Source organism: Chrysemys picta, chromosome 3 (genome assembly GCF_011386835.1).
Source record: "Chrysemys picta bellii isolate R12L10 chromosome 3, ASM1138683v2, whole genome shotgun sequence".
NCBI classification, from domain to species: Eukaryota; Metazoa; Chordata; order Testudines; family Emydidae; genus Chrysemys; species Chrysemys picta.
Window position 1 is genome coordinate 177,141,211 of NC_088793.1, and position 14,189 is coordinate 177,155,399.

Sequence of the window (14,189 nt, forward strand, 5' to 3'; positions counted from 1 at the left end):
ACAAAATAAATTAATCTAAAGTACAGTTTTTTATTTACATCATGGTTTTGCTCATGTGACCCTGCTTCTTCTTCTTCTGGAGGTTCCAGATGTACTCTACACAATTCAGTTTTTCTTTACAGATCACCTAGTTAGTCAACTACTTCAGTGAATGGAAGTCTGCTTAGTTTGCTGTATTCCAAAAATGGTGCTAAACTTACTTCTGGCTGCTTTGATTGGTTTTTGGGACACAAGTAAACCAAACTTGTTTATACTTTGTGTTTCTAAACAAAATAACCTGGATGAAAGGGAGCAAAAGACTTGATTGGCTAGAACTGGAACTGGGGTTTCCTCCTCCAGAAGCATGTATCAATTGAGATAAGCAGTTTTTTTTAATACAAATGAGCTTAGCTCTGTATCAGGGGTTCTCAAACGTCATTGCCCCGTGACCCCTTTCTGACAACAAAAATTACTACAGGACCCCATGAGGGGGAACTGAAATCTGAGCCCACCTGAACCCCTCCTGCCTTGGTCGGGGAGGACGCAAAGCCAAAGCCCAAGGGCTTCAGCCCTAGGCAGGGGGTCTGTAACCTGAGTCCCACTGCCTAGTGCTGAAGCTCCCAGGCTTCAGCTTTGGCCTCAGTCAGAGGGGCTCAGGCTTCGGCTTCGGCTTCAGCCCCAGACCCCAGCAAATCTAAGCCAGCCCTGGTGACCCCATTCAAATGGGTTCGCGACCCACTTTGGGGTCCCGACCCACAGTTTGAGAACCGCTGCTCTATATTGATAGTTATATAGACAATACTTGTAATTTGCTTTGTACACATGATATTTAGTCTTAGCTGAATATGGAAGGAGGAGTGAGGAGGGAGAAAAATTGTTCTTCTTAGTCACTGAGGCTAGGACAACAAGCAATGGTCTTAAGTTGCAGCAAGGGAGGTTTAGGTTGGACATTAGGAAAAAATTCCTAACTGTCAGGGCAGTTAAGCGCTGGAATAATTTGCCTTGGGAGGTTGTGCAATCTCCATCATTGGGGATTTTTAAGAGCAAGTTGGACAAACACCAGTCAAGGATGGTCTAGATCAGGGGTGGGCAAACTACGGCCCACGGGCCAGATCCGGCCCCTCAGGGCTTTGGATCCGGCCTGCGGGATTGCCCCCCGTGGTGCCGCAGGCCCGGTGCCGCTCTCAGAAGCAGGCCTGGCCGGGGGGGCAGAGGGCTCCGCACGCATTGCCCCCCGCAGCTCCCATTGGATGGGAATGGGGAACCGCAGCCAATGGGAGCTTTGGGGAAGGTACTGGAGGCACTGGCAAGGGCAGCGCACGCAGAGCCCTCCACCCACCCCTCCCCCAGCGGCCGCAGCACTTCCTTGAGTGGCAAGTGCCGGGGACAAGGCAGGCAGGCAGGGAGCCTACCCTGGCCCTGGTGTGCGCCGCTGGCACCCCGGAGCTGCTTTAGGCAAGCGGCGCCAGGCCGGAGCTCGCACCCCTCCTGCATCCCAACTCCCTGCCCTGAGCCCCCTTGTACACCGCGCACCTCTTCTGCACCCCAACCCCCTGCCCTGAGCTCCCTGCTGCACCCTGCACCCCTGTGCACCCCAACCCCGTGCCGCACCCTGCACCTCTCCTGCACCCCAACCCCTGCCCTGAGCCCCCTCCTGCACCCCAACCTCCTTCCCTGAGCCTCCTCATACACCCCACACTCCTTCTCTGCCCCAATCCCTTGCCCTGAGCCCCTTCCTGCACCCCGCACTCCCTCCCGCACCTGAACCCCCTGCCCCAGCCCTGCATACAATTTCCCCACCCAGATGTGGCCCTCGGCCCAAAAAGTTTGCCCACCCCGGTCTACATAATTCTTAGTCCTGCCATGAGTATAGGGGACTGGACTAGATGACCTCTTGAGGTCCTTTCCAGCCTATGATTCTATGATGTGATGCTTATTTTGTATCCAGCAGCAAGATGGAACTTTGAGTTAGATAAATGTGCCATTTGATGGTTTATTGAGTTAATGGTGGAGGTGAGCAATACATTTCCGAACAAAGTTCTATAGCACCAAAGACAAGAACATTAAACTTGGCGTGCCCAGTATAATTTAAATGGCAACCCAGCTGACAGGCAGCATTCAGAGAATAGGGATCATATGGTGAAATCATTCATTTCTCTTTTCCTCCCCCACCTCCCTCCTATTGAAAAGGCTTGGAAGCTGGCAAGAACATCAAATTGGACTCCAATTCACAGTTAGGACATTACTTCCGAATTACCTGCCGGGAAGAAAAAGTCCTTCGGAACAATGCAAAATATAAGATCTTAGATACCCAGAAGAATGGTGTGAAATTCACAAACAGGTATTTGGCAGACATTATTCATCTTTTCAGTTGTTTGATTTGAGATGCTAATTCATCCCTTTTTGTGTAGACCCATGAGGGTTTTCTTTCAGAAAAATACCTGTCAGCAAGTATGTCCATAACAATACAGACACACACAAAAATTCCCCCAGCAGTTAGGCTGACCAGATAGCAAGTGTCAAAAATCGGGGGAGACAGGTGGAGGGGACTGGGTGTCCTAGTAAGGGGAGCCACGGCTGGGTCCTGGGGGGGAGGGAGGGGGACTGAGTGTTAGGGCAAGGGGAGGGCCCACAGCTGGGCTTGGCAGGGAGAGGGGTGGGTATCTGAGCCGGGGAGGGGAGGGGGAAGAGAGGAGCGGGGCTGCAGCTGGGCTCTGGGGTGGGAAATGGGTTTGGGTGTATTGGCTGGGGGGGGCACTGTGGCTGGGCTCGGGGGGGGGGGGGGCTGTGTGTGTCTGGCCCCCCACCTGGGCTCTGGGTCAGGGGGAAGAGGGAAGAGAAACAGGAACTGGGTGTCATAGGAGTTTCTTTAACTCTACTCCTGGTAGGGTGACTAGATATCCCGATTTTATAGGGACAGTCCCTTTTTTGGGTCTTTTTCTCACATAGGCACCTATTACCCCCCACCTCCTGTCCTGATTTTTGACACTTGCTATCTGGTCAGCCTAACTGCTGGGGGAAATTTTGTGTGTGTCTGTATTGTTATGGACATACTTGCTGACAGGTATTTTGGAATAAATTACCAAAATAATTGAAACTGGTGTGATTATGTAGTGGTGTTTTGACAAAATCTGCAGAATTTTAAATTTTTTGCCTCAGAATGCCCCCAGGAGTAGCATATTTACATGTTGAATTGCTTGATTTCCCCCTCTTCTGTGTAATCATTTTGCTCACAGACTGAAATGTTGTTGAGATGGGCATGAGGGAAGGGAGTGCTGGTGCAGGCATCGCTGTCACTACCACACTTCTAGCATTCCCCCTGTACCCTGCCAGATATTTTTGCTGCTTTGATTTCAGTCCATTTCTGTTGGATGATTTGGCTGCAATTGTCCATAGTGAAGGCATTCTGCAGGCTGTTGTAGAAAACAGCTAATTATAGTTTTATATGCAGCTATTTGAGGTAATCCTTTCTGTTCTCCAGTATATTTTGCTTAATTAATTTTCTTGTCTTGGCCTTTCCAAATATGCTGGCTTAGTTTGTTTTGTATATTTTGATGACCAAAACAAGAATGAGGGAATAAACATTAATTTGATTGAAAGATTATAATGTTCTTCAAAACATCCCTAAAATGTAAAGCAGTTATCTTTTGTGCTCTTAGTTGTTCTAAATCTTGTTTTACTTCACAATGCAAAATTGATGTTAAATACTGTTAATCAGCTATGGAAGATGCTAAATTTAATAAGTGAAAATGTCCTCATAGAGGATTGATGTTTATAAGTAAGTCAAAGAATCCCTTAGAAAAACTTAACTTTTTTGTAACCTCTTTGTTGTGAATAAAGGCACTCAAATAGACTGAGTTGACAGTCATGGAGCTGAATTTCCTCTATTCATGGAATAGGCACAGTCACAGTGCAAACTTTCGTATATGGCCCCATAGAACCTAACCTGGAGAGCGGAGATTAAAAGGTAGCTTAGAGGTGTATATAGATATATATTTGTTTTAACCGTCTCTTGAACATCATGTTGTGAAGCTGCTTGGAGAGGCTCAGGAGCGTGAGCACCAACCTCAGGGAAAACTGTTGAGGAGGAGGGCACACATCCCAAATCGCTTGAGAGTTCTATACTTAGATTTCACCAACTAAGTACCAAGTGTGAACTCCTCATGCACTGCAGTAGCCTTAACATGAAGTCAGACAGTTCCCTTGGGTACTCCAATCTATCTTGCCACCCAGATAAGCTTGCCGTTGTGATAGATGGTCCCTTGTATCAAAAATCACAATATTCACTTACCCCAGGTCAGTTGCACTTTAGGTCCTACACCAAGGACAACAACTGTAGCTAGTTCTATAATAAATTAGTTAAAAATGTATTAACTAAGAAAAGAAATAAGTTATTTACAAGGTTAGAGCAAGTAAACATACCCTTTGGAACCTAAGATTAACTCATTTGTGTGTGTGTAATGGAAGTGCTATAATATGCAAGCTCTATAAGTCCTCTAGGGTTAACCCAGGCCAAACACTGGGGATCCCTTGCATATGCTTAGAAATCTTGCACCTTCCAAGTCCAAGCAGTGAAGAGATGCAGTTTCTTCCTATCAGGGATTTTTATTCCCTTCCCCCAGAGTTCAAGCTGATGGGACAAGTCCCCATGCACATCTCTTCTTCTAGGTGTGAGGGGGAGCAATCAATGAAGTCTTGTCCTTTGATGTTCCACAATGGTTTGTCTGATGTCTATGGGCCTTCTTTTGTTGGACAGGAAATAATACTTCCTGTGGTGAACTAGTATTTAGTACATGCTAGTGCTTTTTCTTGACTCTGGGGGTTTACAGTTTCAGAGCAAATACGTAAATATTACCTTATAACATGGGATGCAGATATGTGAGATTATTGCATGCAGCAATTTACAAGCATTTCATAAAGTCCAACACTAAACATGTTTTCATAAACCTAATACCCTGTTTCCCCGAAAATAAGACATCCTCCGAAAATAAGGCCTACTTACAGTTTTGCCTCTCGTTGTAATATAAGGCATCCCCCCGATAATAAGACCTCCCCGATAATAAGGCATCCACCGATAATAAGGCATTTTTCATTTCTGAAAAATAAGACATCCCCTGAAAATAAGACCTAGCGCATCTTTGGGAGCAAAAATTAATATAAGACACTGTCTTATTTTCAGGGAAACAGGGTACCTGTTGTAACAATGCTAACACACAGGTGAGCCAGACTGGTTTCCAGCTATGCATTTGTCAATGTTCAGTTAAGGCCTAGGGGCCTTGGAATGAGCTGTCACCTGATCTGCCAGCATCACACATCCATCTAAACCCACCTTATTTGAGGACTATGAATTATTCATAATGTGCAGTAGCTACTTGAGACTTTATGAATGAAAAAAGTAGACTTATCGTAATATACATTGCTTTCTTCAGGTGTGCACAGCTCTAATATGGACCTCTGTACGTGTTCGGACAAATCATTTAACTGCTCAGTGTCTAGTTTCCCCCCCCATCAGATCTTCCACACATCACAGTTCATTATAGGGTAGCCACAGTTCAGCTCTGATTCTGTCCTTTTAAAAAATAAATAAATCCATTCTCTTCTCTCACACTCACACTCACACAGAAAACAGATACATTGCTAGATTTTTGAAATAGCTGTGTACAGACACATTAAACAGCTGCTTAAGGTCACTTAAGCTTAGGATCTTCTGTTGGACTGTAGTCTAAACTCTAATCCATTTGTTCATACCAACATAACCTTAGATGTTCTGCGTCTTGATTTTTGGATTGTCCTCCCCAAGTAGAACACAGTTAACAAGTTGCCGTTAACTGAAAAAACAAAAAGTGATGTATTGTAGCAAACAGTAGTACAGACTGAGAGAACATCAACTTGAATATTGTGATTTTGTTCACAGTAAATTGAGCTCCTTCAATGAAGACTACATAAGAAGTAGAGAAGAGTATGAAGAGGCTCAGGAAGCCATTGTTAAAGAAATCATTAATATTGCTTCAGGTAAATAAGTCTCTGTTAACAAATGAAATGAGCTGAAATGTTTGGAGAACTGATTTAAATTTTTTATTAAAGTTAATGTTTAAAATTAAATATACACAAGTTAAGAGGGAAGGTACTGTACATCTGGGGTCAGGCTTGAGTTATGAGGGATTACCTGTATCGGTTACAAGGATGAAGAGATACATACATATCACATAACCAGCATAGACCCAGATTAGGGTGTGGGAGTTTTTAGAGTGCCAGTGGATAAGTGGGCTCAGGTACGCCACCCATGGAATGTATTAAGAGTCCAAGTCAGTATCGGTGTAGCGAATAAGTACATGGGTGGGGAATTTACTATAGTCTTTATTTGTTCCTGTATACACAGTGATCTATTGTTTGCAGTTGGTTTCAAGCACGAGTCCCTTAACTCCCAAATTGTTTGAAAATGGACTGGTCACCTATTCAAGTGGCCAAAATGTTTAATGTTCCTTGGTGAAGAGTGCTGAAATATTATAACTTGGAAGCATAGTTTCATGCAAAGCAATTCTTAAATCTTTAGGGGATAAATTAGAAAGCCCATGAACATAAATCCCAAATCTGGAAGAAAAAAAAAATGTAGTTAAGCAAGCTTTATTTAAATGAGCCACTAGCCCAGCAAGGAAAGAGCTGAGAGTTATGCATCTTTAAGTCAAAGAACAGTGACGAAAATTGTAGAAATCAACATGGTATAAGTGTTCTGTGTCTTTATGAATACTTTCTTGGCAGCTTTAAGTCGATCAAATAAATGCTTATAGTAATTATGTAAAGCACTGTTCTTAAGAACTAGCTTTGAAGTTGTTTTTGAATGGTAACTGTTAAACTTGCAAGTGCTTTAAAGGGAGAATTAGTAACCAGGAAAAAATCTGCTGATATGAGGCAAAAATGTTAGGTGCAGAGGGATAAATAATCAATTAGCATTGCAGCACACATTTGTTTCATATTGTATAGAATGTTGACCTGCAGTAGGTGCATGTATGCATGTGTGTGTAGCAAAAGTATGCACTTGAGACAAATCTGTTGCAGCAGCCTTGTCCTAATTTTTTTCTTTCTTTTAGCTTCTCTCTCACAGCAAATATATTTTGGGAATAGATAGTTAAGCACAGATATAATGCTGAAAAACAAATGGAAATTACTTCAAGATTTCTCATTCTGCCATATAAACTGATCCAGATTATAGGAATTGTAAATCCTATTCTGTATCTGGGTACCATAATTAAAGAAATACAAAATGTTGAGAAGAAGGCTGAATCTCTTGCTCTCCTCTGAAGCTTTATATTACATTTTGTTTACTTCTATCTGGAGTTAAAGGCAGCAAAAGCCCGCATAATGATTTTTTTGCATAAAGCTTGTTTAACTTTTATTCTGTTTCTGTTGGATTAATTTGCTTGACTGTAGTCAGTTGCAGTGGCCACTTGCATACACTACTGTGTATAGAATTCACTAATACATTGCAACGCCAACGTTCGTTTGGCTCGATCGGATCCTATTTTCATAGTTTGCATCATGCAGTAGCTATTAGTTTTATGTCTTTTGCTTTAATATACATTGTGCAGCTACGTGAAAGCAAATTAGGAGGTTTGTAAAGATGGCATCTTCTACAATAAAAATCCAGCAGACATAAAAGTAGGTCTCTCTTGACTCATTTAAAGACTTCACTGGTGTGTTAACACAAGCCCACAGATGTGTACTCCTATATTTAAACATAATTTTTCTGTCTTCCTCCAGTGGAAGCAATATAATAAAGAAACTTTCTACAGTCTGGATTGTGTATACAATTCTTATTCGGAAGTGATCTTTTTAAAAAAGCCTTCATGGTGCTCTGTACCCTGCTATGCAATGAGATGCCTGGCAGAATTTTCTGGAATGAATTTTTTGCACTGCACTAGTCACTTCTTTTGACATGTTATACCACTTGTAAATATTAAAGTAATTACGGGTTTGTAGTTCAATCACTACCAATACCCTCAACAAACATTTAATGCTATTAACGCACCTTATAGAATTTAAATAACTACACAGTATGTGCTCTCACTCGACCTTGCTTTTGTGACACATCCAAATAGTGGTCATCAGAGGTTGTGTGGTTGTTCTGACCATCTATTTTTCCATATTTAAATAAGCTTCCCCCCTTCTCTAATGCCAGTAAGAGACAGTTAGTAATGGGCATGCCTCCTCCCCATTATAGATTGAGAGCATCATATCTTTGTGGTCCAAGTATAGGAATCACATGATGATTTCTTAACTCTCATTTCAAATATGGTGTGTGATGATCTGTCACTAGAGCAGTCGAGTCTGTGTTACACATTTGTATTATCACATACGCCTCTACCCCGATATAATGCTGTCCTCGGGAGCCAAAAAATCTTACCTCATTATAAGTGAAACTGCGTTCTATCGAACTTGCTTTGATCCACCGGAGTGCGCAGCCCCCCACCCCGCCCGCCCTCCCTCCCCCGGAGCACTGCTTTACCGCGTTATATCCAAATTCGTGTTATATCTGGTTGCGTTATATTGGGGTAGAGGTGTACTATTCATTCAACTCAGATTTGTCACTATCATCTGCAATAGGTGGTCTGCAAGATGAATGGAGTTATTTAACAAAGATGTATTCATTACTTCATTGGTTTCCATATTTGCTTTAAAGCAAAATTTAATTTAAAAAAACATGGATTTTATGACCAGATCATAGTAATCGATTGGAAAGTATGTGAAAGATAAGTTGAACTCTGATTTGAGATTTTTGCAGTTTTATTTTAAATTGCAGTTTTTTCTTTTTCATAGTGTCCACAAAATGCTGTGTGCTGCACAAACACAAAAGGAGGGACAGTCCCTGCCCTAAAGAACTTACCCGATTTTAGTTCAAATTTAGGTTTAAAATTTCCTTGTTTTTTATCTGTATAAATATAAATTCAGTACCATTATAGATGAATTGTTCTGCTTTTCTTAAAACAGGATATGTAGAGCCAATACAGACAATGAATGATGTGATAGCTCAGTTAGATGCTGTTGTCAGTTTTGCTCATGTATCAAATGGAGCACCTGTGCCGTACGTCCGTCCGGTCATTCTGGAAAAGGGACAAGGAAGAATTGTGCTGAAAGGTTCCAGACACCCTTGCATTGAAGTTCAAGATGACATAGCATTCATCCCCAATGATGTTAACTTTGAGAAGGGCAAGCAGATGTTCCATATTATTACTGGTAAAAACTAATTTATATGCAATATTTTCAATTTTCATTTAAGCTCAAGAAGCAATGTCAATTTTGAAGTATTTCTTGTGAAAGATGTTTTTAAAAAATAAGTCTGTCAAAACCATTCAGTGCTTTATAGGTATGGGGGAAGAGACCATTTAGTAATGTACTTATACCAGTGTTGGCATTTGGGGTAGGTTTTGAAAAAAAGGTGAGACTGGCTTTCATAAGCCAGTTTCACCACCGCTATATTTTTGTGACGGTTATGGTTAATAAGCATGTATTTTAAAACAAAAAGTGGCCACGATGTACTTATAAAATGTTTCCATCTGTGCTGGGTAGTTCATACACATGGACTCACCAGTCTTCAAAATGACTAGTCAGAGAACTGGTCAGCATGATTGTAACTAGAGATGCGCTTGTGGGAACTCTGGTTATGGCAGTTGGGGTCTGGTGACATTTAAACAGGATTGTTAGGGTAGAGGAGAGAGAGGTCTTACAAATATTTATAAATAGATACTAGAACCTTAGTAAATCCCATAGCACTTTAAAAGATGACAGTGTATGTGTTCACAATTTCTGTGGAGTTGCCATACACTTGAGTCAGCGTTATAAGTTAACACTTAGGGGAATGTTAAATCTCTCTATGTTAATTTAACATAGAATGGAGTACTTTAAAAGGTAGTATGATGTAATATACTTAATAGATTAGCGATATAGTAAACACTTGTTTTCGTAACAAATTCTAAGGTGAAATCATTCTTAATACCAACAATGTGATTGCTACTGTACATACATGGAGGAAGACATGGTTTCTGCCTTGAAAGATCCCAGAATCTAACTTGAAATGCATCATAATTCATTGGATTGTGTTGCCATTCTTGTTACGATAATTAGATAGGCCATTCTATTTGAAAATGTTGTCTGCAGTCCTTGTTCAGAAGTTATTGCTAATGTGACTTACCAGGGAGATGCATAAACGTCATATTGATAGTGTAAGTGCTGATTACTTTACAGGTAGACTTTACAGGAGCAATACATGTTAATATGTCCAGTAGACAGTGTAGTTTCTATACAGTGTATAGATGTGTAGTTTGTCTAAAATAATATCTATACTGTATATATGTACATTTCCTGTAATATGAATAATCTGCTATACTTTCATACTCTTCTGTTACCAGAGTGGATAAAAATCAATGGATTAAAAAGTGTGTGTGTCGGGGGGTGAGGGGGGAGGGAATGTAAATTAAACACTTCTTTTTAAAATCTGTTTACATTTGAAATTGACAACCTATGTTAAGGCCTAAACTTACCAGAATCTATTACAATCACATACATAAAGATATTCTGCAACAATGAGCCCTCCTCAAATTTTGGTTTGTTTGTCTAGCGGGCGCAGAGAATGTTTTTCTTCATTTGGAGTAGCTCATTCAAAGATGAGAAACCGACTGGATGTTGAAAAATCAGGAAAGCCTGTTTTCCTCCTCCAGTCTACAAATAAAAATTAGGTGGGAGAGGAATTAAGTCTGTTAATTCTGAAAACTTGAAGGAGATGGAACCAGATTTCCAAAGGTGTGTATAGGCACCCAAGAAGCAGATAGTTGTCTAGTAGGATTTTCAAAAGCTCCTGAGCAAGATAGATGACCAGAAACAATTACCAATTCACTAACTACAGTTAACGTTTCCTTTGTTTAATAAATCACTTTTTAAAATAGTTTTATATGGAGCAGATTGTGGAGGAAGTAATTGATCTTGTAACTTAAAGCAGACTGCATTTATTGTTGAAAGGAAACACTATCAAGACTGATGAGCATAAAATTAAACCCTTCTAGCTTTGCTTTAGTTTACCAGTATGTACGTGCACTTCAGAGTGTTGCTCATATTTTTGAGAAGTCAGGTTATTAAAAAAAAAAAAATCTTCCTTAGGAAGAACTGCAGTCAAGTGTTTGCAGTTGCAGTCAAGTGTTTGCAAGTTCCATCCATGAAGCTGTACTACTTGTTGCAGCTGTGGTTATATAGGGAGGAAGTTTTTAAATGTCTATCTTAGGTTAAATTTAGCTTCAGACCCATTAAGCTTAAGAATCCCTTAAAGCTGTACATAATGTACAAAGAAGAGGAAGCTAATTTATTAATTTCTTGTCAACATTAATTTCTTAGGTCCTAACATGGGAGGGAAATCAACATACATTCGCCAGGCTGGAGTGATAGTTCTTATGGCCCAAATTGGGTGCTTTGTACCATGTGACTCAGCGGAAGTGACTATTGTGGATTGTATTCTCGCTCGGGTAGGAGCAGGAGACAGTCAGTTGAAAGGTGTCTCGACTTTCATGGCAGAAATGTTAGAAACTGCATCAATTCTTCGGTAAGAGCTGTACCTGCTTTGTGTTTCATCAAAGGGGGAGGAGGCTACCTTAAAGGATTTTTTTTATATTGTACCATTTTTGTTTCTATTACTTAGAAAATATGTAACTTATCACCATAGATACTGATGCTCCTAGATGAGAACAGCCTAAGTGTTTTACTTAATGCGTGCTCATCTTCATTCACAAATTTTCATGTGAGCCTGATAATCATGTCTCTTGCATAACAAGAGGGGAGGGGATAGCTCAGTGGCTTGAGCATTGGCCTGCTAAACCCAGAGTTGTGAGTTCAATCCTTGAGGGGGCCATTAGGGATCTGGGGCAAAAATCTGTCTGGGGATTGGTCCTGCTTTGAGCAGGGGGTTAGACTAGATGACCTCCTGAGGTCCCTTCCAACCCTGATATTCTATGATATCGTTTCTGTGTGTGTGTGTGTGTGTGTGTATACAGTTAACTATTTGCACTTGGCATTAGACTAAATTTTGAATTTCAGAGAGCTTGCACTATCTAAACTTTGAAAAAATGCTTTTATTTTAGGACAGCATCTGAAAACTCTTTAATAATCATTGATGAGTTGGGAAGAGGAACTTCAACATATGATGGATTTGGGTTGGCATGGGCTATTTCAGAATATATCGCCAGCAAAATTTGTGCCTTCTGTATGTTTGCTACGCATTTTCATGAACTGACAGCACTTGCTAACCAAGTGCCAACTGTGAATAATTTACATGTTACAGCACTAACCACTGATGAGATGCTGACTATGCTTTACCGTGTCAAGAAAGGTGAGATCTTTTAAATGCTGAACAAGATAAAACTATCAGGTGCCATGGGAGAGGAAAAGGGAGCCTTTCCTGCAAAAAGACCTGAAACTACCTTTTCTATTTTGATAGTAGGTCTCAAGCTGTTCTTAGCCATCACTAATGATTTGGTCCCTTTCTCTCTGAAATCGGATACCTACAGAGAGCTGCATCTCTGGGTGAATACAGATGAAAATCAGTATATTTTGGTAATGAAATGAGTTGTTTTCTGATCCCCAGACATAGTTCTACAGCACAAATTAAAGCTTTTGTCCTGTTTTTAATATTGCATTATCAAAAGGAGAAATCCTTCACAAATAATTTCACAGCTTTGCAATTTTCTAGTTAACATACTACCTACCTATAATGACTCTGGCATATTTCATGCCTTATAATTTTATTTTAGAGCAAAAAATTGGAACCTATTTCTACAGGGAGGATAGGTGTTAGAGTTTAGCAGAACAGTTCAGTAAGATGGTAAAAAGAAATAAAACAGTAAGCTCCGGATACATATATTTTAATTAACAAATGGTTCAATGTGTGGAGGCATAATCACTGAAGATACTGGCTAACTTATTTATGCAACAATTCATATCTAGCAAAAAGTTATTTTGCCCTTTTTTAAAGGAACTGGCAAATGACGTTGCAAGCCCAAAAGCAAGGATTTTTAATGACTCCATAAACTCGGGTACCGTATCACTGGAGAATAAAAATATAGTACCTATATTTAAGAAAGGAGAAAAAAAGTAATCCAGGAAACTACAGGACCGAAAGGCCTTAGAATAAATTTTGAAAGAGAAAAGTTATTAAAGACCTACATCTAAATGGTAATTGAGGTAAAATACAACATGGTTTTTATTAAAGGTAGATCGTGCCTGACCAACCTGATCTTTCTTTGGGAAGATAACGGATTTTCTAGACAAAGGAAATGCAGTAGATTGACTCTACCTGGATTTCAGTAAAGCATCTGATACAGTTCCATAATTAAAATTAATGTGAGAATCGAAAGATGAGTAAGGAACTGGTTAAAGGGGAGACTACAATGGGTCATGCTGAAAGGTGAACTGTCAGGCTGAAGAGAGATTACTAGTGGAGTTCCTCAAGGATCGGTCTTGGGACCAATCTTCTTTAATATTTTCACTTACAACCTTAGCACAAGAAGTGGAAATGTGCTAATAAAATTTGCACATGACACAGTTGCCAATACAGAGGAGGACCACAATATCATACAAGGAGATTTGGACGACCTTGAAAACCGGAGCAATAGATATGGGATGAAATATAATAGTTCAGAGTGCAAGGTCATGCACTTAGGGACTAACAACAAGAATTTTTGCTAGAAGCTACAGACTTATCAGTTGGAAACCCAGGAGAAGACCTTGGTGTATTGGTCAATCACAGCTGTGAAAAATGCTAATATAATCCTAGGATGCATCAGGCGAGGTATTACCAGTAGAGAGAGGGAAGCATTATTACAGTACAAGGTACTGATAAGGCCTCATCTGGAATACTGTGTGCAATTCTGTTCTCCATTGTTTAAAAAAGATTAATTCAAACTGGAACAAGTGCAGAGAAGGGCTACTAGGATGATCAGAAGAATGGAGAACCCTACCTTACAAGAGGAGACTTAAGGAGTTTGGCTTTGTTAGCCTAACAAAACAAAGGCTGAGGGGAGATCTGATTATCCCTCTGATGTATTTATAGCGAGAAAACACCAAGTGGGGAGAGGAGTTAAGTTAAGGGCCAATCTTGGCCCAAAGCCAATTTATTTCCATTTGTTTATCAACAAGCTGGGAAGGGCTCTGAGTTACTATAGAGAATTCTTTCT

At 40.5% G+C, this 14,189-nt stretch overlaps 1 protein-coding gene across 1 annotated transcript in view; it reads left to right on the plus strand.

Annotated features, from left to right (window-relative positions):
• Positions 1 to 14,189, plus strand: part of MSH2 (mutS homolog 2) — a 104,415-nt gene that overhangs the window by 78,318 nt on the left and 11,908 nt on the right. The window contains exons 10-14 of the mRNA XM_005307336.4: positions 2,170 to 2,320; positions 5,894 to 5,991; positions 8,965 to 9,210; positions 11,359 to 11,563; positions 12,099 to 12,346. Of these exons, the coding sequence (XP_005307393.2) occupies positions 2,170 to 2,320; positions 5,894 to 5,991; positions 8,965 to 9,210; positions 11,359 to 11,563; positions 12,099 to 12,346 (948 nt within the window). The remainder of the gene's footprint in view (positions 1 to 2,169; positions 2,321 to 5,893; positions 5,992 to 8,964; positions 9,211 to 11,358; positions 11,564 to 12,098; positions 12,347 to 14,189) is intronic.